The sequence below is a fragment of the Oryzias latipes genome, chromosome 19, assembly GCF_053564925.1.
Source record: "Oryzias latipes strain Hd-rR chromosome 19, Olatipes_Hd-rR_3.1".
Lineage (NCBI taxonomy): Eukaryota > Metazoa > Chordata > Actinopteri > Beloniformes > Adrianichthyidae > Oryzias > Oryzias latipes.
Window position 1 is genome coordinate 28,867,554 of NC_136255.1, and position 26,350 is coordinate 28,893,903.

Below are 26,350 nucleotides of genomic sequence, written 5' to 3' on the forward strand. Positions count from 1 at the left end.
GGTGGGACCTGGGTCCATCTGTCCCCTACCCCTTCCCTGGTGGGGGGTGCGGGCCCCTTGGCGACTGCGGCCGTGTCCCCTGGGTGCCGGCTCCCTGGGCCCGGCGGTGCTCTCTCCGCACTGTGGGGGGGGTTCATATTACACCTGAGCCGGGGGTGTTCGTGTCCCTGGGGGGTGGGTCCTGGTCCTTGCCCCTGAGCGCTGGGCCCCGCCAAACTTCCAACATGGCCGAGCCTGGTCGGGCCATATTTATAACACCCCTTGTGGGCCACCCTTTTTTCCCCGGGGTTCCCCCCTCCTGGGCGGGGGCGGCGGGCCCCTGCCTTGCTCCTCCCTGGACCAACCGTGGGCCGGGTGGGTGGCTGCCTGGAGTGCGGAGCGGGTCTCCCTTCGGGGGTCCTGGCTCGTACCTGGGTTGGGGCGGGGGGATGCCCGGAACTCCTGGGTGGTGGTGGGGTGCTCGTCTGGGGCTGTGGGCGTCCTTCTCCAGTGGGGCCCTGCGTTGAGCTCTTCCGGCGCGGCGGGGGGGCTGCTTTCCTGGCTGGGCCGCTCTCTTTCCCTCAGTGCCTCCCTGCTCTCTGGCTCTGTGGGCCTCGCGGCGGTCCTGCTGGCCCTGGCCTGGGTGGCGGTCTTGGTCGCCCGGGGGGCGGTTGTTCCCTGCCTGTTCCCGTGTGGCGTTGGGGGAATTCCGGCTGCCGCTGCTGCTGCGGTGGGGGTCTGGGTGTGGGGGTGGCTGGGCGCTCCTCCTCCTTCTTTTCACATTCCACCATCCATTTTAGAAGAACATAAACACTCACCTGAACACAGGTGTTAGCTCACCTTTGCACTTATAGTTTGCATGATTGAGTGAATGAAAGATTTCACACAAGTTGGTTTAAAGGCATAGGTATGCGTGTGAACACCATCTGTTTTGTATGCATGTTGACATGTGAACATTTTTTGCAGCTAGCAGGTGTGTTGATAATATTTGAGTGTGTGTGAACAGGCCCCGCCCTTTTTGTACTACATTTGAACTGTACCGTAACGATAAACAACCAGTAAACCTGCCTGCTCTATGCTGCTTCATGGTCTTACCCCCCCCCCCCCCCCCCCCCCCTCTCTGACATCCCTCTCTCTTCTTCACTTCTTTCCTTTTCCGTCCGGTCCAACACCAAAGATTTTCAATCATGGTTGAAATGAATAAAGTTTGGCCTCAATTCCAAAAGGGGTTTATTCAGACATACCTTTGGTTTGTCTGAAGATTAATAACCCCTCTTGTTAGAGTAAAATATGTCCAACACAAGAGGCCCTCAGCTCTCATCTGCCTGCCTAGCTGTTGGACAGGACAAGTAAAAAAAAACATTAAAAAACCTAACCCTAACCCGATTAATTAATTTTTTAATTTAAACTAAATGTGTAATGTTACTAATTCTCTGCTACTGCCTGTTTGACCAGATTCGCCTCAGTGTATTTAAGTAATTGTTTTTTGTTGTTCATTGGCTTCACACACCTCTACCCCACATCATACTCTTTCAACTGCTTTTGTAAAAAAATATTCTTTTCAAACATCATAAAGTTTTATTTTTGAAAGTCAGACATTCTTTTTTTCTGATATTCTTGAAACCTCACCTTTTCTTTACAAAACAATCATGTATTTTTGCGTTATTTTTCAGAATTTGATTTTATTTGGAAGTTGTTGGTTTGGTTTGGTAGTTGGTAACTGTTTGGTTGGTTAGTTTTGTTATTTTGGCTAGTGATTTATTTGGTTAATTGTTTGAATCAGTGGTTAAGTGTTAACTTTGCCTAAATCAGAATCCTATCAGTGGTTTTTGACTGTTTGCATACAGAACACTGTTCAAAAAACAAATAATTAAATTCTGGATCTAAAATCCTCTTTGCAAACAACTAAAATTTTGTATTTTTCTTGTTTTACAGCAACAGAGAACTTTTAACCTTATCTAAATTTTGACATTTGTCAATACAGTCCAACTCAATTTCTACCTGAACTGCCTTGATTAAAATTGGGAACTGGCCCTCTATAAACATTAAAAAATGGCAATTTGATTTGTAAGTTTTCTTTTCTTTTTTGCTCAAATCATTTTGTCCTCAAGTACAGAAAATATTTGAGACTTTCCCAGAATGATTATGGGAGGGCAGCGGAAGACTCCTTCAGCATAAACTCCAATGTAACTTAAATGGGAATGTGTCAGCAGACTGATTTATGTTAAGGGGGAGATAAATGAGTGAAGTCAGTGGGAAGCTCTAACAACTTATACATTCATGTTTTGTTGAAGTTGTCTGCAACCTAAGTTTAATCGATCCTCTTTTCTTGTCAGGTTTCGAAATCAGTGCAATAACATCATTAACCACAAGATGTTCGACCATGTTGTTCTGGTCATCATATTCCTTAACTGTATTACCATCGCCATGGAGAGGCCGCACATCCATCCTGGGAGCGCTGTGAGTGTCACACTGCAACAACTGTAGGTTTCTAGCTAAAACTCTTAAACCCACAGGCTTTACAGTTTTTAGTGAAATTTATGTGTACATGTACAGAGGCAAAAAGGTATTCAGTCAGCCAATTGTGCAAGTTCTCCCACTTAAAAAGTTGAGAAGGGCCTGTAATTTTCATCATAGGTATACTTATACCATGAGAGGCAAAATTAAAAAAACAAAAACCAGAAAATCACTATACACATATAAAAAAAAACAAAAAACGCCCCTCTCACCCTCCGCGGGTGGTTTCTCCTCCAAGCTTGGGTCCTCTACCAGAGGCCTGGGAGCTTGAGGGTCCTGCGCAGTATCTTACCTGTTCCTAGCACTGCGCTTTTCTGGACTGAGAGGTCTGAGGTCTTTCCAGGTATCTGTTGTAGCCACTCCTCCAGCTTGGGGGTTACTGCCCCAAGTGCTCCAATTAACATAGGCACCACTGTCACCTTCACTTTCCATGCTTTCTCCAGTTCTTCTCTGAGTCCCTGGTATTTCTCCAGTTTCTCATCTTCCTTCTTCCTTATGTTCCCATTGCTTGGCACTGCCACATCCACTACAACGGCTTTCCTCTGTTCTTTATCCACCACTACAATGTCTGGTTGGTTCGCCATTACCATCCTGTCAGTCTGGATATGGAAGTCCCACAGGATCTTCGGCCTCTCATTCTCTACCACCTTCGGAGGTGTTTCCCATTTTGACCTTGGGGTTTCCAGTTCATATTCTGTACACATGTTCCTGTATATTGTTCCAGCCACTTGATTGTGGCGCTCCATGTATGCTTTACCTGCCAGCATCTTATCCTGCAGTTATGTGCTGGATTGTTTCAGGCGCCTCTTTGCACAGCCTACACCTTGGGTCTTGTCTGGTGTGGTAGATCTGAGCCTCTATCGCTCTTTTGCTCAGGGCTTGTTCCTGAGCGGCCAGGATGAGTGCTTCAGTGCTGTCCTGTAGGCCAGCCCTTTCTAGCCATTGGTAGGACTTCTTGATATCAGCCTAAAACACCTACGCACTGCCAGTTATCATATATATATATATATATATATATATATACACACGCTGGGTAGCTCGGTTGGTAAGGTGCAGGACTGTCATGCAGGAAACCCGGGTTCTGTCATGTCGGCTCAGACGTCGCCCGGCCAAACAAGGTCTGCGTCAGGTGCTGAGGGACCAGATCACCCTGATGGAAAATGGGCTACTGGAACAAGACGGAAATGGACTAGATGTGAGAACAAGGTTCTGTTAGAATGCTACTACTCAAGTAATCCCACCCAGAGAGGTTACATGCAGAGAATGTGGAATGAATGGATGCTTCGAAACCCACAATCAAGGCTAACTGCTAAACAACTGGTAGCCCAGTGCTCTAACATACACAAACGGCAACTCCTATCAACACTTGAGATTGAAGCGATACAATACAATGCCACGGGGGAGCCAGAACAGCAGGTCAGAGAGGAGGTTATACCACACTCCCACCCTGAGATTGGGTACACAGCCCCAACAACCACAATTACGCTGAGCAAGGCAGCCACTGACCTGAAAGACAAGATCATGTCTACAATGAACACTAGGCAACCCCGACACCAGCTACAACGGTTAAGTGATGTACCGCCTGAAAGTCTACTGGAAACTGTGAATGCAGCATTGAGGGCAATTCCTACCACAACCATCACAGAAACCAATGAACTGGTTTACACTTCAGCAGCAGTGATCCTTGAGATGCTTGGTTACAAGAGCAACCATGGAAGAAAACAGTACCCACCATGGAAGCAACGGTTAGAGGCCAAAATCAAGGCAACTCGGAAGAATGTGAGCAAGCTGACAGAGGCTCAAAGAGGTACAATGAGAAAGCAAGTACTTAAGAGATACAGCCAGATGCCCATACCTGAAGCACTGGAAACTGCCAAACAAAGGCTCCTAGCCTTGAGCAGCCGCCTAAAGAGGTACACAAGAGACAATGAAGCCAGACGAATAAACAGGCTCTTCGCAACTCAACCTGCAAAAGTGTACGCTCAGTGGCAGGGTCAAAACAGCCGAGCAGACCCACCAAGGCTAGAAACTGAACAGTACTGGAAAAGTATATGGGAGAAAGAGACAGCACATAACAGCAATGCCCAGTGGCTGGTCTCTCTGAGAAAAGAACATAGCAACCTCCCTGAACAGAATCCAGTAACCATCACAGTGGCAGACATCCAAGAAAGAGTCTCAGGTATGAAGAACTGGACAGCACCAGGCCCTGACATGATACATGCCTACTGGTTAAAGAAGCTTACCGCACTCCACGAGCGCCTGGCAGCACAAATGAACCAGCTGCTAAGAGATGGGACTCACCCCGAATGGCTAACGGAAGGGCGAACGATCCTGATCCAGAAGGATCCTTCAAAGGGTGCAGTCCCATCCAACTACCGGCCAATAACCTGTCTCTCCACAACATGGAAGCTCATGTCAGGCATCATTGCAACCAAGATAAATAGGCACATGGATCAATTCATGAGTAACACACAGAAGGGCATTGGTAGAGACTCCAGAGGAGCCAAACATCAACTCCTGGTCGACAGAACAGTCGCTCAAGACTGTAAGTCACGACACACCAACCTGTGCACAGCCTGGATTGATTACAAGAAGGCCTATCACTCAATGCCACACACATGGATCACTGAATGCTTGGAGCTGTACAACATCAACAGGACTCTAAGAGCCTTCATAGGAAACTCAATGAAGCTGTGGAAAACCACCCTTGAAGCCAATGGGAAGCCACTTGCACAAGTGTCCATCAAATGTGGTATATACCAAGGTGATGCTCTGTCCCCACTGCTGTTCTGCATAGGTCTGAACCCCCTCAGCCAAAGAATCACCAAGACTGGCTATGGATACAGACTCAGAAATGGGGCCAACATCAGTCACCTCCTATACATGGATGACATCAAGCTATATGCTAAGAGCGAGCGTGACATTGACTCCCTGATCCACACCACCAGGATCTACAGTACTGACATTGGGATGTCATTCAGGCTCGAGAAATGTAGCCGGATGGTGACTAAGAGAGGCAAGGTAGTCCACACAGGAGGGGTCTCACTCCCAGAAGGAACAATAGCAGACATCGAGGACAGTTACAAGTACCTTGGAATTCCACAGGCAAATGGCAACCTGGAGCAGGCAACAAGGAAAGCTGCAACAGCTAAATATCTCCAACGAGTAAGGCAAGTCCTGAGAAGCCAGCTCAATGACAAAAATAAGACCCGGGCAATAAACAGCTACGCACTGCCAGTTATCAGATACCCTGCAGGAATAATAAGATGGCCAAAGGAAGAGATACAGACCACGGATGTTAAAACACGAAAGCTCCTTACCATGCATGGAGGGTTCCATCCCAAACCCAGCACCCTGAGACTGTATGCTAGCCGCAGGGAAGGAGGTCGAGGACTACTGAGCGTAGAAGCCACAATCCAGGATGAAACATCCAAGATGCATGAGTACATCAAGCTCAAGGCCCCAAATGACAGTGTGCTCAGTGAATGTCTCAGGCAATGGAGAGCAGAGGATACAGTGCTGGAGGACAGATCCTCATGGGAGGACAAACCCCTGCATGGGATGTACCACCGGACCATAACTGAAGTGGCTGATATCAAGAAGTCCTACCAATGGCTAGAATGGGCTGGCCTACAGGACAGCACCGAAGCGCTCATCCTGGCAGCCCAGGAACAAGCCCTGACCACCAGAGCAATAGAGGCTCAGATCTACCACACCAGACAAGACCCAAGGTGTAGGCTGTGCAAAGAGGCGCCTGAAACAATCCAGCACATAACTGCAGGGTGTAAGATGCTGGCAGGTAAAGCTTACATGGAGCGCCACAATCAAGTGGCTGGAATAATATACATGAACATGTGTGCAGAATATGAACTGGAAACCCCAAGGTCAAAATGGGAAACACCTCCGAAGGTGGTAGAGAATGAGAGGGCAGAGATCCTGTGGGACTTCCAGATCCAGACTGATAGGATGGTAATGGCGAACCAACCAGACATTGTAGTGGTGGATAAAGAACAGAGGAAAGCCGTTGTGGGGGAAGTGGCAGTGCCAAGCGATGGGAACATAAGGAAGAAGGAAGATGAGAAACTGGAGAAATACCAGGGACTCAGAGAAGAACTGGAGAAAGCATGGAAAGTGAAGGTGACAGTGGTGCCTGTGGTAATTGGAGCACTCGGGGCAGTAACCCCCAAACTGGAGGAGTGGCTACAACAGATACCTGGAAAGACCTCAGACCTCTCAGTCCAGAAAAGGAAAGTGCTAGGAACAGCTAAGATACTGCAGGACCCTCAAGCTCCCAGGCCTCTGGTAGAGGACCCCAGCTTGAAGGAGAAACCACCGGCGGAGGGTGAGAGGGACGTATTTTTTTTTTAAATATATATATAGTGTGTTATATATGTATTTTTTATTTTTATTTTTGTTCCCTGCAGCCTGTACTGACTTTTTACAGGATTACTAATCCAGAGAGGTTCTCTAAAATACTTCTACTTCTTTTTTTTAGTGCTTTTTTTTCTTTTGCATGTAGGTACTGGATTACTTGTACATAGCCCAAAACCTTTTCTGCTACTTTTACTTTTTGAGCTGGGACTGGATACTCGTACATAGCCAGAAACCTTTTTCTGTTACCTTTACTTTACTTTACCTTTCATTGTTTTCTAAATGAAAGATAAAACTGAGAAAATCATATTATTGTGCAAAAAAAGCAAATGATAATTACGTAACCCTAACAGTCCTCCACATTTTAGTATCTTTTAGTCTTTGTAATTTTTCAAAACTCAGTTTACAATATTTTCCAAAAGGTGCTAATTGGAGGCATGAATTAATATATAATCAGGGAGAGAAAATAAATTGGAAATGGAAATTTTTTCCTCTAGACTATTTTCATCATTGAAGAAAACTTGGATTTTTTAAACCACACAAGAAAAATCTGCATGTTGTGTTAACAAAAGTATAACACCCATTAAGGCTCTCCCAGCACAACATTCGAGACCTTCAGAAGAGACAAGAGCTGTGTCTGCAAAAGTTTTTTTTTTATTTGTGCGGACAATTTCTAATTCATCATTAAAACTACATTTTTAGGCAAAACCTGTGCAGACTAGGGAAGCATGCCTTTAAACAGAACAGGGTTTGAGAAAAATGGGAAAAACCTATACTAAATTTAAACCTCTCTTTTCTTTCTTCTGTGCAGGAGCGGATCTTCCTCTCTCTGTCCAATTACATCTTTACAGCGATATTTGTGGCTGAGATGACTGTAAAGGTGAGGGGATGAATGGATAGATGTCATGGTTGTCCATTGTTCCATTTACACATATCAGAATTACACTATAGATAAAAAGCATTGTTAAAAGGACAAATAATAAGTTAGCCAATCAAAACACTAAAAAAAAACAAAAAAACATTTAAGAGTATTAAAGTTAACAAGAGACACATTGAAAGGAGCCAGTTAAGGTGGCTTTATTATCTAGCCCGGATGCCTCCTGGACGCCTCCCTGGGGAGGTGTTCCAGGCATGTCCCACTGGGCGGAGACCCCGGGGAATACCCAGGACATGTTGGAGAGACTACGTCTCTCGGCTGGCCTAGGAGCACCTCGGGGTCACCCCCCAGAGGAGCTGGAGGAAGTTGCCGGGGCGAAGGAAGTCTGGGCATCTTTGCTTAGACTGCTGCACCCACGACCCGGTCCCCGGATAATGGGAGGAAGATGGATGGATGGATGGACAACAGACACAGAAAACAGGATAAAAAGTGCTAAAAAGGGAGTTGGGCAAAGTCAGTGCCCCCCCCCCCCATGGCATTAGTAATAATAAACTTCATTTGTATAGAACCTTTCAAGTTAAAAATCAGTGTTTCACAATAAACACGAAACACGCTAAAACACAGTAAAACACAGAATTATTAAAAAGCTATTTAAAAAATTTATGTTTTTAGCTGCTTTTTAAGCAATAATGAAAAAATTATGTGGCAGTGGGTGCAAAAAACCTCTTGAATTTCTCAGTAGAGCTAAATGGTAAACCAAACCTGTTGCTGATAAAACGACCACAATCAAACAATTATATACATAGTTTTTAGAGAATGTTGGGTGCAATGAAGGTCGCATTTCCATAGCCAGACTTTGGACCTGCCTGTCCTAGAAGATTACACAGAGTTGAAGCTTGATTGGTCACCTGAATCACTAAAGGATGATAGATATACAAAAAGAAATAAGGGAAAATCAGTTTTAAACTATTTTGACATCATCTTAATGCGCTTGGTAAAAAACAAACAATCAAACCAATAAAACACATTTGTCAAACTCAAGGCCCTGCGGCCAAATGTGGCCAGCCATGTTATTTTATTGGGCCCGCAAAGTTTTTAATTTCTTAAAATAAAATTTTTCTTTAGTTGACCATGTGTAGCTGCTGTTGTAGTTATTCAATATTTGCAGGTCTTGTGTGTATGCAGACAAATCTTTGTCATCAAACCATCAGTTGGATGCAAGGCTGTGTGCAGCCTTTCTTTGTAAAATGTTACACGTGTAATACATGTTCTTTCTAGCTCATTTTAATGTTGTTTTTCTTTGATCACTTGGACAGTTTGATCATGGGTTTTAATAAGCAGACAAAATTGTAAAGGATTTATGCTAGAGTAACAAGCAAACATATGTTTTCTATGCAACTGTAATTGTCACTTTAAAACACTAAAAAGAAAATTCATTTTTTAACATTAAGGTGAAGGTACATGGTACATTTAGTTACTTGTATAAGTTATAAATGGCCCTTTGAGGACAACCACTATGCTGATGTGGCCTTCAGTGAAAATGAGTTTGACACCCCTAGAATAAAACATTACAGATGTACTGAGATGCTCAGAGAGACCCACACAAAGATCCAGTATTGATCACCATATAATCCAGTACTCATCAGTTTTACAGATATTTCCTTTATAGAAACCAAACTATAATAACCTTATTGTGTCTCCTAAATTCATAGCATCTCCTGTTATATTTCAATAACCATTTCATAATTCATTAAACAATCGTTATTCCTCATGACAAACAAATGGTAGGCAGCCTGTTACAATAAAACAGGGCTTTGCTGAAATTTCAGGTTAGAAAGATGAGTCTTTAATCATGAATTTCCACAAAACAGGACCATTGTTCTAAGAAGATTCACCTTTTTGGGTCTTTTTGGGTCACTCTTTCCAGATTGTAGCGATGGGCTGGTTTTTTGGTGACAAAGCATATTTAAGGAGCAGCTGGAACATCCTGGATGGGATGCTGGTGATGATTTCTGTCATTGACATCCTGGTGTCACTCATCTCAAACTCTGGCACCAAGATCCTGGGCATGCTTCGAGTGCTTAGGCTGCTGAGGACCCTGAGGCCTCTACGGTAAGAGAATCTCTCATAAATACACTCATCCATGTACCGTCTTCAGATGTGAGCATTTGCTTTTGTTTTAAAGCTAGACTGTGCAATGTTTACTCAAGTAGCCTCTGCCGTTTTAAAGTGGTGCTGTGACACAGGCTAGGACACTCAATTATTGCCACTCTGAAAAATTTAGTGACCTTCTACTTTTTATTTATTTATTTTTTTTAACTTGTCCTGTCCAACAGCTGGGCAAACAGATGAGAGCTGAGGGCCTCTTGTGTTGCATTTGACTTTAACAACAGGGGTTATAAATCTTCTGACTAACCACAGGTATGTCTGAATAAACCCCTTTTGTAATCAAGGCCAAACTTTATTCATTTTAATCATATTTGAAAATCTTTTGTGTTGGACCGGACGGAAAAGGAAAGAAGGGAAGAAGAGAGAGGGATGTTAGAAAGGGGGGGGGGGGTAGGATGGTGATTATAGAAGGGGGAAGGGAGATAAAACCATGAAGCAGCATAAAGCAACAAGTTTTGGATGGTTATACTGATTACAGGGCGGCCCCTGTCCACACACACACTCAAATGTTATAAACACACCGGTTGGCTCAAAAAATGTCCACGTCAACATGTACACGATACAAAAAATGTTCACACACGCATACTTATGCTTTCAAACCAACTAGTGTGAAATGTTTCATTCAATCACACAGAATGTTCACACACGCATACTTATGCCTTCAAACCAACTAGTGTGAAATGTTTCATTCAATCACACAGAATATTTATGTAGAGGCGAGCTAACACCTGTGCTTAAGTGAGTCTTCATGTTCTTCTAAAATGAATGATGGAATGTGAAAAGAATGAGGGAGAGTGCCCAGCCATCCCCACACCAAGACCCCCGCCTCAGTGGTAGCTTCAGCCAGAATCCCCCCCAACGCCCGCACAGCAGCAGATAGAGAACAACCGCCCCCCGGGCGATCCCATCCGTCACCCAGGCCAGGACCAGCCAGACCGCCATGAGGCCCCGAGAAACAGAGACCGGGAGGCATGGGGGGACAGAGAGTGCAGCTCCAGCCCAACGAGGAGAGAAGCCCCCCCGCTGCTCTGGGAGGGCCCAACGCAAGGCCCCGCCCGAGAGGAGCGCCCACAACCCCAGACGAGAACCTCATCACCACCCAGGAGTTCTGGGCATCCCCCCACCCCAACCCCAGGTACGAGCCAGGACCCCCCAAGGGAGACCCGCTCCGCGCTCCAACCAACCACCCACCTGGCCCACGGTTGGTCCAGGAAGGAGCAAGGCAGGGGCCAGCTGCACCCGCCCAGGAGGAGAGCACCCAGGAGAGAAGGGGGTCCACAAGAGGTGTTGTAAACATGGACCGACCAATCTCAGCCACAATTGGAAATTTGGCGAGGCCCGGCACCCAGGGGCAAAGAGCAGAACCCACACCACAGGGACACGGACACTTCCTTGCCAGAAAGCTCAGGGATCCCTCTCCCTGTGTGGAAAGCGCACTTGCGGGCCCAGGAAACCAGCACCCCGGGGACACAGCCGCCGTTGCCAAATGCCCAGTACCCCCTACCAGGGATGGGGTAGAGGACAGAGGGTCCGAGGTCCCACCTTCCTTGCGAAATGCTTGTGTTTGTGAGGGTGTGTGTGTGTATGTGTGTTTGCATGTATGTGTGTTGGAGTGTACATTTGGAGGAGTAAAGGGTGTGTGTACTAAGGGGGTGCAATTAAAATTGGTGGGTAGGGCACTGAGGGGACATCTCCTGATTACTCACAGTGATGTCCCCTCACCCTCCCCACCAAGGGGCCCTAAATGGCTAAGTTGCTGTTAAAATTGGCGGGTAAGGCGGTAAAAGGACATCTGCTGCTTGCTGGCAGTGATGTCCAAGGGCCCTACATGTCTAAGGTGCAAATAAAACCTAGAGAGGGGGGGAGGGGGGGCATTCCATAGGGCAACCATGGGGGGGACCATTGCCAAGTAGCTCTTCCCCCCAAGGTGCATTGCAGGCTAAACCCCCCCCCCCCCCCTTCACCCTGATATAAGATCATATGAGAAAGGGGGTAAGTCGGGGACAGCTGGTAGACTGTCCCCAGGTGGTAAAACAGCCCCCCCCCAGCCCCCCCCCCCCCCAGCCCCCCCCAGCATAAGGCCCAGGTCCCCTTAGCCGAGGGGTCCCATACCCCGAAACACAGACCCCACAGGCCCCACACCACCCTCCCCACAGAGAGAGAGAAGAGCCAGAAAGCGCCGCCCCCCACAGCCAGTCCAGGCCCCCGCCCCCCACAGCCAGTCCAGGCCCCCGCCCCCAGGCGCCGCCCCTGGGACAGCTTTGGTCAGGCCTCGACGGAACCGAGAAAGCCAACCAGCCGGGGCAACCGCCGATTGCCTCAGCGGAGACCCCAACCCGTCACATCTCAAGGTCCCGTACCAAAGTGGACCCTTCCCCTAAGTTGTCTTTGTATTTAAACTTTTTTTGTAATAATAGATTTAAGTTGCTGATATTCTAAAAAGTTATTTATTTCATGTTTGTCTTTTAGTTCCTGGGGAGTTGTGAATCTTTTATCAATAATTAAGTGCTCTAGTAGTGTTACGCCCCCTGCTTGCCAAGCTGGGAAGTGAATCATTTTTTTGTTTATAAGGATGTCTGGGTTGTTCCAGATGGGTGTCATTTTGCAAGGTTGAATCGAGGAGTTTTATACTTTGAGAAATTCCCACCAGGCTGTTAAAGTAGCGTTTATATTAATACTTTGGAAACAGTCCTGTTTTTTAACGGTTTGGCTAATAAATGGTAGATCTGACAGGTTGATCTATCCACATAACGCCTGTTCCAAGTCTAGTCAAGTTTGTTTCTGGATTATTTTTTAACCATTTTAAGATGTAATGTAATCTATTTGCAAGAAATTACTTGTGGAAGTTAGGTAGTTCTAAGCCTCCGCAGCTTTTTGCAGATTTTAAAGTTTTTAGACTAATTCCTGCAGGTTTATTGTTCCATAAAAAGCTTGATATGGATGAGTCTAATGTTTTGAACCATTTTAATGGCGGTTGTGTGGGAATCATTGAAAATAGATAATTAACTCAAGGTAAGATTTTCATTTACCGTGGCTACCTTGCCCATAAGGGACAGAGGCAGGTTGACCCAGCATGTTAGATCGTCTTGTATGCTTTTCAGTAATGGGGTGTGGTTTAGCTGCACCAGTTCTGATAATAGGGGGAAAAAATAAATTCCTAGATTTTTAATTTTGGCTGATTTGACTGGTATTGATAATCTTTGCTCCGCATTACTGTTGAGTGGTAATAAAACAGATTTATTCCAATTAATTGAGTAGTCTGATATGGAGGAGAATTCGTTAATAATTGTTGCTGTTACATTTACAGAGAGTGAATTATTTAAAAACAGTAATATGTCATCTGCATAGAGACTAATTTTATGATGGCTGTGTTTGGTTTTAATTCCTTTAATGCTCTCATGCTCTTATTAGTGCAGCTAGAGGCTCAATACATATAGCAAAAAGAGAAGGAGAGAGTGGGCAACCCTGTCTAGTTCCTCTTCCAAGAAAAAACCTATTGGAAGTCTTTTTATTAGTTCTGACTGATGCATTGGGGCTGTGATATAATATTTTAATCTAACTGACGAATGATTCTCCAAACCCAAACTTATGGAAGGCAGCGATGAGAAACGTCTAATTTACTCTGTCAAAGGCTTTTTCAGCATCCAATGGTCATTTCCTGGTCTTTAATGGTGGCAAAGTCTATTATGTTATCGAGTCTGTGGACATTGTCATCAGAGTGTCTGCCTTTGATGAAACCTGTTTGATCATGGTGAATTATATGAGGAGTGATTTTTCTACTATTCTCTGTGCTAGTACTTTGCAAATAATTTTAACATCTCCATTGATTAAAGAAATGGGACGATAATTTGAAGGACTAGTGGGGTCTTTGTCTGGTTTTAGAAGAAGGATTATGTTGGCTGAGTTCATGTTAGGTGGCATTGATTGTCTCTCATTGATAAATATGACCATTTTATAAAACGTTGGTGCCAGCTGTTCCCAAAATTCTTTATAAAACTGAGCAGGAAAGCCGTCAGGCCCTGGTGCTTTACCATTAGGCATAAGTAACACACCTTCATGAAGTTCAAACAACGAGAGCGGAGAGACTAGGTTTGTAACTTGATATTCATTTAACCTGGGTAGGTTTACATTATTAAGAAATGAGTCAATACTTCGCTCTGACAGATTGATCTGTGATGTGTACAAGTTTTTATAAAAGTTTTCAAATCCGTTATTAATTTTGACCGGGTCGTGAGTGACATTTCCTGTTTGGTCCATAATAGAAGTGATTGTTGATTTTTTAAAATTAATTTTAAGCTGATTAGCTAGAAATTTGGCAGATTTGTTTGAGTTTTCTTTTTCAAATCTTTCAAGTCGTAGCCTTCGGGATTGTGTTTGTTTATTGATGATGTCATTTAACTGAAGCTATAATTTTTTTTTAGATCTCCCAGAATGTGTTCCTGTGCAGAAGCCGCAGAAGCAGTCTCCAGGGTTCTGATTTTATTTTCTAGTTCTAATAAATCTGCTTTATCTTTGCGTTATTTATGAGTTGAATAAGAGATGATTTTCCCTTTCATGACTGCTTTTGCTATTTCCCAAAGAAGAAATGGTGAGATGTCTGGAGTATTGTTGAATTCTAAGAAGGTTGCCCACTCTTTTTTAAAGAATTCAATAAATTCCTGGTCTTTTAACAGAGATGTATTAAACCTTCAGGTTGTGCCTGTGGATGAGGATATTCCCTCCGAATTATTAACGGAAACTGGTGCATGGTCACTGATAGTAATTGGATGAATGCTGGAACTTTTAATTTCTTTTAAAAGAGATTTACTGATTAATAAATAGTCTAAACGAGAATGTGAATGATGAACTGGAGAAAAAAAGGTGAACCCCTTAGTGCTTGGGTGACATGAGCGCCAAGCGTCGCAGAGACCCAAATCATTCATGTACTGCTTTAGAATACTTGCAGACCGCCATGTGCGCTGGTTTGCTGCTGTGCTGAGTCTGTCAAGTTCAGGGTCCAGAATCAGATTAACATCTCCTCCTGTAATGATTGTGGAGTCAGAGTGAACCGAGAGTGAGGTGAAGAATCTGTGAAAGAAGGAAGAGTCGTCAACATTCGGGCCATAGACACTGGCTATGCAAAATTCCTTATTCTGAATGTGTATATTAATAATTACAAATCTGCTTTCTGGGTCAGTAACTGTATGATTAAATTTAACATTTTTATTAATCACAGCAACTGTCTTTGTTTGGAGTTGTAACTAGCTTCGTTGTAACTAGTTATAAATAGGATAAGAGGCGAAACGTCTTCTAACTTTAAAAAAGAAAAAACAACTCCAGATGACATCCCCTAAACCTACTACAATGGAACCAACCTGGATGAATGAGAGTCTTCATAGACAACTAGCAGAATATATTAATGTGATTAATTGTGAGCAGCACAGGGGATGATCAGCTGGTTTACATAAGTGGGTCTCCTGCAGCAGAGCTTTATCTGCTTTAAGATCATTCAGGTGGGTTAACACTTTCATTCTCTTTGGCCCACAGCCAAGTCCACGCACATTCCAGCTAACAATGTTAAGACTGTTCATAACTACTCTAATTGTGAGAGTGTAAGGCTAAATAATGTGGGTGCCAGTCCATGCGCACGTGCCCTCTGGGCGTGCCTGCTGCACCGAGAAGCGCTGTGCGTTCTGACTGAATGTTTCCTGGCTGTGAGATAAGATAAGATAAGATAAGATAGGACTTTATTGATTCCCGGGGGGAAATTGGGTTGTCACAGCAGCCAAAAGCAAGAAAACAAAATAGCAGTTGGAAAAGTACGAAAAACAAAGTAGCAAGGGGTTAGAATAAAAATAATACAAGGTGGAAGTAAAAGTACAGGTCATAAATAACAGATTAAATAAGGCAATAAATAGCAGCAGCGGTTTTCATCAGTCCTAGACCATGTTATTGTATAGTCTGACTGCTGTTGGGATGAAGGACCTCCGGTAACGCTCTTTTTTGCACTGGGGGTGTAGCAGTTTCTGGCTGAATGAGCTGCTCATAGTCCTCACCGTCGCATACAGGGTGTGGGAGGGGTTGTTCCGGATGCTGGACAGCTTGGTCAGCATCCTCCTCTCACCTACAGAGTCCACTGAGTCCAGGGGACAGCCCAGGACAGAGCTAGCTCTCTTTACCAGCTTGTCCAGCTTCTTTTTGTCCCTTTCATTGATTCCTCCACACCAGCAGACCACAGCATAGAAAGTTGCTGATGCAACGACAGTCTCATAGAAGGTCCTGAGTAGTGGCCTGCACACACCAAAGGACCTCAGTCTCCTCAGGAGTCGGATGCGACTCTGAACCTTCTTGTGCAGATCCTTTGTGTTGTCTGACCAGTCCAGTTTATTGTTGATGTGAACGCCCAGATACTTGTACACATCCACCCTCTCCATGTCCAGTCCCTTAATGACCATAGGGGGAGACTGAGAAGCCTTTTTCCGGAAGTCGACCACCATCTCTTTCGTTTTGGTGGCATTGATGTGAAGGTGATTGAGTTCACACCAGTCCACAAAGTCCTTGATCACCTTCTTGTATTCCAGATCGTTTCCCTCTGACACGCGTCCAACGATGGCTGTGTCATCGGAGAACTTATGGATATGGCAGCTGTTTGAGTCATGGTGGAAGTCAGATGTGTAGAGTGTGAAAAGAAAAGGAGAGAGCACGGTCCCTTGTGGAGCCCCCGTGCTGCAGACCACCTGGGCAGACACGCAGTCCTGGAGCCTCACGTACTGTGGTCTGTTGGTGAGGTAGTCAACAATCCAGGAGGTCAGCTGGTTGTCAACCCCAGCACCTTCCAGCTTTCCCCTGAGCAGTGACGGTTGAATGGTATTGAAGGCGCTGGAGAAGTCGAAGAACATGATTCTGACAGTACTTCTAGGTTCCTCAAGGTGTAGCAGAGTTCTGTGCATTAAGTACATGACAGCGTCATCCGCTCCAATGCCAGGTTGATATGCAAACTGCAGGGGGTCAAGCACTGGGCTCACTAGGAGCTGGAGGTGATTCAGGATCAGTCTCTCTAGGGTCTTCATTAGGTGAGACGTTAAAGCCACAGGTCTGTAGTTGTTGGGCTCCCTTGCCTGTGCGGTCTTTGGTACTGGGACCACGCAGGAGGTTTTCCACAGCACAGGGACCCTCCTCATGTCGAGGCTCAGGTTGAACATGTATGCTACAACCAGGCAGAGTTGGTCAGCGCAGTCCCTGAGCAGTCTGGAGCAGATGCCATTTGGGCCTGTGGCTTTTCTGGTCTTGATCCTCTGAAGCTCTTTTCTCACCTACTCCTTTGTTATGTTGAGGCTGGGTGGGGGGTTTTGGGTGCTGGCAGTTATGCAATGCGAGATAAGGGATTGTAGAGGGGGTTGGGGGGGGTGTTAATGTTGTCCTGGGGATGTTTGGTGGCACAGACGTTGATAGGTAGGTGGGGGGTGGCAGCTGTGACCAGCATATTGAGGATATCGAATGGTCCGATGATGGCTGGGTAGTTGTGGGGGGACTGGGCCCTCGATCAAATCTATTAAAAAATGAATTGAGCTCGTTAGCCCTTTCTTGATCACCCTGATTGCACCTATTGTCTTTATTGAGTCCAGAGATGGTTTTCAGGCCTCTCCAGACCTCTTTCACATTCTTTTGTTGTAGTTGATTCTCCACATTTCCTCTGTAATTCTCCTTGCCTTCCTTAATCTTCACTTTAAGTTCCTTCTGCACCCTCCTCAGTTCTTCTTTGTCTCCTGACCTAAAAGCCCTCTTTTTTTGGTTTAACAGGGTTTTCAGCTCAGGGATCACCCATGGTTTGTTGTTCGGGAAGCACAGCACCGTCCTGGTGGGCACAGCGTTCTCCACACAGAAGTTTATGTAGTCTGTAATGCAGTGTGTCTGACTGTCGATGTCCTCATGCGATCCACACAGCACCTCCCAGTCTGTGGTCTCAAACCAGACCCTCAGCTCCTCACTGGCCTTTTCTGTCCACCTTCTCACAGATCTTGTAGTTGGAGGTTGTTGTTTCACCACAGGTTTATAGATAGGCAAGATGTGAACCAGGTTGTGATCTGAGCAACCTAGTGGGGGGAGGGGGGAACAGCTGTAGGCATCCTTTACATTTGCACACAGTAGGTCCAGTGTCTTGTTATTTCTGGTGTTGCACGTAACATACTGGGTGAAGTTTGGGAGTCTGGAGGAAAGTGAAGCATGATTAAAGTCTCCGGATATAAGAAAAAAAGAGTGGGGGTGTGCTGTCTGCAGCTGAGACACCACAGTGTGAAGAAGCTCACAGGCCACCTCTGCGTTAGCAGATGGTGGGATATACGCAGTTATCGCGATAACATGCGAGAACTCGCGCTGCAGGTAAGATGGCCGAAGTCCGACAGCCAGCAGCTCAATATCCCACGTACAGAGTCTCTCTTTGACACAGATGTGTCTCGGGTTGCACCATTTGTCCTTCACAAACATCGCTAACCCACCTCCTTTCCTCTTGCCGCTCTCTCTAGCTGTCTGATCCGCTCTCACGAGGTGAAATCCGTTCAGGGAAACATGTTCGTCAGAGGAAAGATCATTCAGCCAAGTCTCTGTGAAGCACAAGATGCTGCTCTCCCGATACTCTCTGTGTATTCGAGTTAGCGCCGTTAGCTCCTCCAGCTTGTTAGTGAGAGATCTCACGTTGCCCATAACAACAGTCGGCAGGCATGGTTTATACCGACTTCTCCTCTCTCGGCGCCTAACTCCTGCTTTGCATCCTCTTCTTCTTTTTCTCCTGATCTTGGCGGGGATGTCTGGTCTGTCCACGAAGTGCAGCCCGCTGTTGTGGTACGCGAGCAGCTGTTTACGTGTGTAAACAATGGAGCCGCGGCTGTCGGGGTCCCCCGATGTCAATAGAAACAGTCCAGCGAGAAAAAAGAGCCAAAAAACTAGTTTTGCAAATTGCACATCCATGGTTGTGTACTTTTACTGACGTAGAGAAAAGGAAGAAGTATATATGTACAAAAGTAGAAGCAAAAAGTAGTAAGAATAATAGTAGTAAGAATGATCCAAAAAAACACACGAAAAAAACACGACAGAGAGGGAGCTGCTGTGACAGGCTGCCGCTCCGGGCGGTGCAGACAGTGTTGCATGTTGCGTGCGTCCTGTGTGAGCCTATGTGAGGTTTTTGCAGTTTATCAACGTGTGTGTGTGGTCGACGTGTGTTTGCGTGTTCTACTGTTTGCGTGTTCTACAGGCTGCTAAAGAATTTTTCACAGCTATTTCTACCGGTTCCTGAATCGCTCGCAACCAAAGTTTGTGACCCTGCATGGAGAAATGGCATCAGCGGACTCAGAAGAGGCCGGAAAATTTCATTATACGTTAAAGAAGATAATCACGGAGAAAAATTATCATCCAGATTATTGAATGATGGATGAAACCAGTCTCTTCTGGCACTTAACCGATGAAGGAAGAAGCAAGGATTCTGGTTATAAGGCATAGATAGACGCTACTAATGTGGGTTAGGGTTATAAAGTATGCTACAGTACAGTCTATTGTTCTGAAATTTTTTTTTTATGTTGAGCAATATTCCAACGTTCTTTAAAAAAAAATTTATTAGTAAAGATTGGTGAAGGACATTCTTTGGCCGCGGGGGTTGGGGTTGGTTCTCCATATACGTGTATTCGCTCTGGTCGCTCTCTGGTCCCTAACCCCTTTAAATATGGATGGAATACCGTACTACAATAATAATAAAGAAACACTAACTAGTGCATATTTTAAAAAAAAGTTATTACAATGTAAGAAAAAAAAACAGCATCACAAACATACACAAACATCAATACTCGGATCAATCCACCCAACACTACCTTAGTAAAATAAACCTACCGTCCCTCAATACAAATGGCATTTTCCAATATCCATTATTGATAAATCTCACTTTGAAACGTTTTTTAATGCCTCAGACAAATCAATCTTGTTTGATCCTAGGAATAGAAATCAATGAATCGATTAATAATACGTCCCTACTTGTAGCACCCTCGAGGAATTAGCATGAGCACGAGGTGTTTAAAACAGGGTTTATTGGTCTTCACAACCCGTGAGAACTGGCAGCAAAATAAAAACACAAATATGCATCAAAAACAATTCTACAGCTTACAAAATATGAATCTTAAATTATACAAATAAAAGCACGCAAACCTCGTGCGCTGACATCCACGAATGGCTAATTGCTCATTTGGCTTCAGCTTTCCTTTAACTTTCTAAATAAACACAATAAACAAATTATTACATTGATAATTCTGTTATACATCGATGTGATTTCTACCGATCTTTTTTTTTTTTTTTACTTGTCCTGTCCAACAGCTGGGCAGGCAGATGAGAGCTGAGGGCCTCTTGTGTTGGACATATTTTAGTACAAAAAGGGCGGGGCCTGTTTGCACACACTCAAATGTTATCAACACACCTACTAGCTGCAAAAAATGTTCACATGTCAACATGTACACAACACAGATGGTGTTCACACGCATACCTATGCCTTTAAACCAACTTGTGTGAAATCTTTCATTCACTCAATCATGCAAACTATAAGTGCAAAGGTGAGCTAACACCTGTGTTCAGGTGAGTGTTTATGTTCTTCTAAAATGGATGGTGGAATGTGAAAAGAAGGAGGAGGAGCGCCCAGCCACCCCCACACCCAGACCCCCACCGCAGCAGCAGCGGCAGCCGGAATTCCCCCAACGCCACACGGGAACAGGCAGGGAACAACCGCCCCCCGGGCGACCAAGACCGCCACCCAGGCCAGGGCCAGCAGGACCGCCGCGAGGCCCACAGAGCCAGAGAGCAGGGAGGGAAAGAGAGTGCCGCCCCAGCCCAGCAAGGAAAGCAGCCCCCCCGCCACGCCGGAAGAGCCCAACGCAGGGCCCCACCGGAGAAGGACGCCCACAGCCCCAGACGAGCACCCCACCACCACCCAGGAGTTCCGGGCATCCCCCCGCCCCAACCCCAGGTACGAGCCAGGACCCCCGAAGGGAGACCCTCTCCGCACTCCAGGCAGCCACCCACCCGGCCCACGGTTGGTCCAGGGAGGAGCAAGGCAGGGGCCCGCCGCCCCCGCCCAGGACGGGGGAACCCCGGGGAAAAAAGGGTGGCCCACAAGGGGTGTTATAAATATGGCCCGACCAGGCTCGGCCACTGTTGGAAGTTTGGCGGGGCCCAGCGCTCAGGGGCAAGGACCAGGACCCACCCCCCAGGGACACGAACACCCCCGGCTCAGGTGTAATATGAACCCCCCCACCGTGCGGAGAGAGCACCGCCGGGCCCAGGGACCGGCACCCAGGGGACACGGCCGCCGTCGCCAAGGGGCCCGCACCCCCCACCAGGGAAGGGGTAGGGGACAGATGGACCCAGGTCCCACCTTCCTTGCAAAATGTGTGTGCGTGTATGTGTGTTTGAGAGGGTGTGTGTGTGCATGTGTGTGTGTTTATGTTGGAATGTATATATTGAAGGGGGAGGGGTGTGTGTACTAAGGGGGGTGCAGTTAAAATTGGCGAGTAGGGCACTAAGGGGACATCTCCTGATTACTCACAGTGATGTACCCTCACCCTCCCCACCAAGGGGCCCTAAATGTCTAAGGTGCGGTTAAAATTGGCGGGTAGGGTGCCAGGAGGACATCTGCTGCTTGCTTGCAGTGATGTCCAAGCACCCCCCCTACCAAGGACCCTACATGTCTAAGGTGCAAATAAAACCGAAAGAGGGGGGGCCCACTCCATACGGCAACCATAAGAGGGGGGCCACTGCCAAGTAGCCCCCCCCCCCCCCCCCCCAAGGCGCATCGCAGGCTAGACCCCCCACCCCCTCACCCTAATATGAGGTTATATGAGGAAGGGGGTAAGTTGGGGACAGCTGGTAGACTGTCCCCCGGTGGTCAAACAGCTGTCCCCCGGCCCCCCCCCAGCAAAGGGGCCAGGGCCACCCAGCCCAGGGGCCCCACCCCCGGAGGCGCCGACACCCCTGGCCCGGCACGACCCGCCCCTCACAGAGAGAGAGGAGCCAGAAAGCGTCGCCCCCCCCGGAGCAAGCCCAGGCCCCCACTCCCAGACGCCGGCCCTTGACGGGACCGAGGAGGCCAACCGGCCGAGGCAACCACCGATTGCCTCAGCGGAGACCCCGACCTGTTAGCCCCCCCGACCCGTAACAATAATGGGCCCCCCTCCCCCCCAGAACGCCCCCCCACAGGACAGGGCCGACAAGCCCCCCACCCCACCCCACCCCACCCCACCCCAGACCCCGCAGCCGAAGCGGATGACACCCAGAGCGACCGGGGGCCCCGAGAGGGTTGTCCCGTCCCGTCCCAGAGCCAGGTAAGGGCCGATCCCAGCCCCAGGTGCAGATGGGCAGCCCATCCAGCGCCGCTGGGCCCCCCCCCCCGAGCAGGCCCCCCCCCTGAGCAGGGCCCCCCGCCAACTCCCCCCAGCACAGGCAAAGGGACCACCCCCCCAAGCCAAGCCAGACCACCACCCCACCCCCCCACCACGCACACCCAAGCCCAGAGGACCACGCAGCGCCCCAGCCCGCCCCTGCCAGGCACCGGACCCGACCCCCCGACCAACGGAGCCCCCACCGCCCCCGCCAGGCACCAGAGGCCCCGACCCCCACCCCAAACCACGGCAGAAGGGCAAGGAGCAGCGACGACCAAGCCCCCCCCCCCCCCCCCCCCCCCCAAGTCATGGAGTCAACCACAGGAGACCAGAGAGACTGAATTCTTTCAAAGTTACTTGAGCTTTGGGCTGACATTTTTTCCAAGCTGATATGATCAAACAGCAGATTTCTGTGTTGACTTATGTTTATATTTTTCTTGTTTTTCCAATTTATTAAAATTGTTTTTTTGGCAATACAAAGAGTTATGAAAATGATAGATGCTAATCCTTCTTTTATATCGATGGCACTCATGTCACCAAGCACACAAAGTGACGGTGAAGCTGTGATTGAAACCTTAAGCCAGACTGATAAATCGGCACATACCTGCTGCCAGAGAGCCTGGACAGGAGTGCAGAACCACAGTGCTACCGATCTTACCGGAGATCTTCACGTCGCTGCAGCAATGCGCTGATAGCTGTGTGCGTAGTTAAATGGGTCCGTGTGGAACTTTAATTGAACTTTGTTCCACATGCTCTCACCACAAGATGGCGGAAATTAAAATATAATTTAGAACAACAGAGTAAACACATAAATGTTTGGGACTGTTACACTACTAATTACATCTCCAATCAGAGTATCGGTGCACTTGCTTCAGTTTGTTTTCCTAAAGCCAAGGGTTAAGAGAGAGAAAACAAAAATTAGAAGAAGGCATCATTTCAAACATAGAAAATGTATTTTATTTATGTTTTATTCCAGTGTGATTAGCAGAGCACCAGGGCTCAAGCTGGTGGTGGAGACCTTGATGTCCTCGCTGAAGCCCATTGGCAACATTGTGGTGATTTGCTGTGCCTTCTTCATAATCTTTGGCATTCTGGGAGTACAGGTAAGAAAAGCAGAGGAAGATCCACCTTAGATTGAAAAATTCCATGCTAGTCACTCAGTTCTGAACCTATAAGCAGAAATAGTCTTTAAAAGTTTCAATGGTATATACATTTCTTTATCACATGCTAATATATACATGTCTGCATATGCACATAGTGCACATACTAACCAAAGGAGTAAGTATTATTGTTCTGTGATAGAGAAAGTGAGAAATGTCGAGCAACATCATGCAGCACTCCCATTAAATGTACATCCTTATTACAAAGTCAGTTAATTCTCTCTTTAAATGAATTTGTAAATATTCTTAAATTAAATCTATTTTAATTTGGCTGTAACAGAGTAATCTTACCATGAAATGTGTTTGGCAAAAGTTGCTCAACCTTTGATGCTCAATGTGAACCATCCAGTTAGTTGTGAGCAGTCCCTATAGTTTTGACTTCAACAAACACTAACACCATATACTATATTTACCCTTCCTCTGTCAGTATAACTCACATGTGGTTCCTCTTAGTTTGCCATTCTTTTTTATGACATCTATTAATTCCTATTTATTTTCTTTGAGTTTTCAAACCAAATATCTCTATCATTGTGCTTTTACTTTTTTTTGGAAACATGCTTTTGTCTTTTACCCTCAGCTTTTCAAGGGAAAGTTCTTTGTTTGCGAAGGCAAGGATGTAAGGAATGTCACCAATAAATCAGAATGTTTGCAATCTAACAACACATGGGTCCGACACAAATACAACTTTGACAATCTGGGCCAGGTAGGAGTTGAAACATGCCTGTGGCTTTGGAGAGATTGAGGGAGACATGATGTATTGACTATCTTTTCTTTTCCAGGCTTTAATGTCCCTCTTTGTCCTGGCATCTAAAGATGGTTGGGTGGACATTATGTATAATGGACTTGATGCTGTTGGAGTTGACCAACAAGTAATTATCTAAAACTCTAAACACATTATATTCTAAAAGCTTCTTAAATCTCCTGTCACCCCTCCCACATACACAACTTTCAGATTCTTGTTAGTCTATAAAAACAGTAATGACAGGTTTATTTTTGGCTCTGTTACCATTTTATAGTGGTTAGTTAAACCAGCAGCTCTGGAACTGAGAGTGGGAATCCAACAAGAACCAAGAAATAATTCCTGTTTCTCCTTGTTGTTTTTAAGCCCATAATGAACTACAACCCATGGATGTTGCTTTACTTCATCTCCTTCCTACTGATTGTCGCCTTCTTCGTGCTCAACATGTTCGTGGGCGTGGTGGTGGAGAACTTCCACAAGTGCCGGCGCCACCAGGAGGCTGAAGAAGCTAAGCGCAAGGAGGAAAAAAGAAAAAAGAACATTGAGAAAAAGAGACGGAGTAAGGAGAAGGAGCTGGCTGGTCGGTAGTCTTTCCACATCTTTCTGAGTCCTGCTTGATTTAAGCTTGAGCTTTTCTTTTCCCTTTGCATCATTTGGTTTGGCAAAATCTGTAAGAGCACATTTAGTGATATGGAAGCAGCTGATATTGGTCCTCTGTGGTAGACCCCCCTTCCCTACCTTTTACTCATAGACTCAAAGGGAAACCATGTGGTCTGGTAGTCACTTGCTCTGACTGACACTGACTGAGAGGCTATTCTGAAGAGGAGCCCCCCTTGGTTGAGTCAGGGCAGTTACTTACCAGCAGAAGCACTTCCTTTGCCTGTTCTACCATAGACGCTTGCTTGGAACGGCCCTGGGAGCATGCCGGGTGGCTGCTGATATATAGGGTTTGCATGGTAGTGGAACCATTAGGCTAGAGGGAAGGGGCAGGGGGGTTGTTAGTGAATATATCTGACCCCCCTCCCTCCCCCTCTCTTCTGCATGTGATTTAGTGCAGCCTCGGAGGAAGGGATAGACCAAAATCAGGACAAACCCTAAAGCCTTGAAAAAGGATCTTCACCCCCCTCCCCCCATGGCTGTAGCTGGTGACAAACTGCCTGCTTTGCTTTTTGATTCTCCACTGCCTCCTCAGCCCCAAACATCGGTGCTAGCATAAGCTAGCTGCCTTTGGAATTTGGTGAGGTTTTTTTTATAAGGAGCAGTGGATGACATTTCCTTCTGTTTGATGGAGATCGTTTTTTATTTTACTTCTAAGGATTCTAGTATATTTCTAAATCCATCTTGAGAAATACAGATGATAACTGTTTTTCATTTACAAGACAAGTCTACTATGTCCATTAAATAAAAAAGAAAGTGCTCTCGTACTTGAATATCTATTCTCTTTTTTACTCTCATCATCTTGTTTGCTTTTTTTTTTTACTAGTTAAATCCCCCAACTTGAAAATATTGGGTTATCCTGTTACCAGAATTCAGTCTGTTAGGTGTCTGTAATGGTATTCCAGTTTTCTATCAAAAAGGACTGGACTCAGATTTACTGGAAAGACAAACATAGGAACACAAAGTGCTACCTTCTGGCCTTACTCCATCCCTCTTTCCTGCTTTCTTTCTCAAAAAACAATCTTAAAAGCTCTCAGCCATCCTTCCTCCCTGCTTTCTTCTGTTTCTGACTAATACAGTGTTGTTCCTCTAGATTTAATGGTTCCAGAGGGGAGTTGGGCCCTCTCTGACGGCACCCTAAAAGGTACAGAGTTTCCAGCATGTTCTGTAGCACTTTTAACCCCACCACTGCCACTGAGCACCCACATGGTGACTCTGGTCCTGCTTTCAGTGATCATGGGAGGTAGGGACCATCTTGCGCCCTCGCTCCCCTGCCTCTCTACCATTAACCTTCAAGTCCGCTGGACACACTGTGTTTTTTCTGTCGTGGCTTTGTCCTTCACAGCTACTCTATACCGTCTGTGATTCATCCACTGTCCACAGCACTGCACCCCACACCTGAGTTAGTTTGATATATTTACTATACCCTAGTCCACATTCTTGAGCTAAGGAAAAAAAATGGCTTTTGTGTGACAGTTTAGCTTTCAGTTGTATC

The 26,350-nt window shown here is 46.2% G+C and overlaps 1 protein-coding gene across 16 annotated transcripts in view; it reads left to right on the forward strand.

Moving 5' to 3' along the window:
• cacna1g (calcium channel, voltage-dependent, T type, alpha 1G subunit) overlaps nt 1–26,350 on the forward strand; it is a 207,199-nt gene that overhangs the window by 148,021 nt on the left and 32,828 nt on the right. For 6 of the 16 annotated variants that reach the window (XM_078938047.1, XM_078938056.1, XM_078938048.1 and 3 more), the window contains 8 exons: nt 2,316–2,439; nt 7,679–7,747; nt 9,672–9,856; nt 23,276–23,402; nt 24,037–24,162; nt 24,239–24,328; nt 24,565–24,778; nt 25,949–25,999. In XM_078938047.1, the coding sequence (XP_078794173.1) occupies nt 2,316–2,439; nt 7,679–7,747; nt 9,672–9,856; nt 23,276–23,402; nt 24,037–24,162; nt 24,239–24,328; nt 24,565–24,778; nt 25,949–25,999 (986 nt within the window). The remainder of the gene's footprint in view (nt 1–2,315; nt 2,440–7,678; nt 7,748–9,671; nt 9,857–23,275; nt 23,403–24,036; nt 24,163–24,238; nt 24,329–24,564; nt 24,779–25,948; nt 26,000–26,350) is intronic. The other 10 variants (XM_078938053.1, XM_078938061.1, XM_078938054.1 and 7 more) reach the window with 3 other exon arrangements.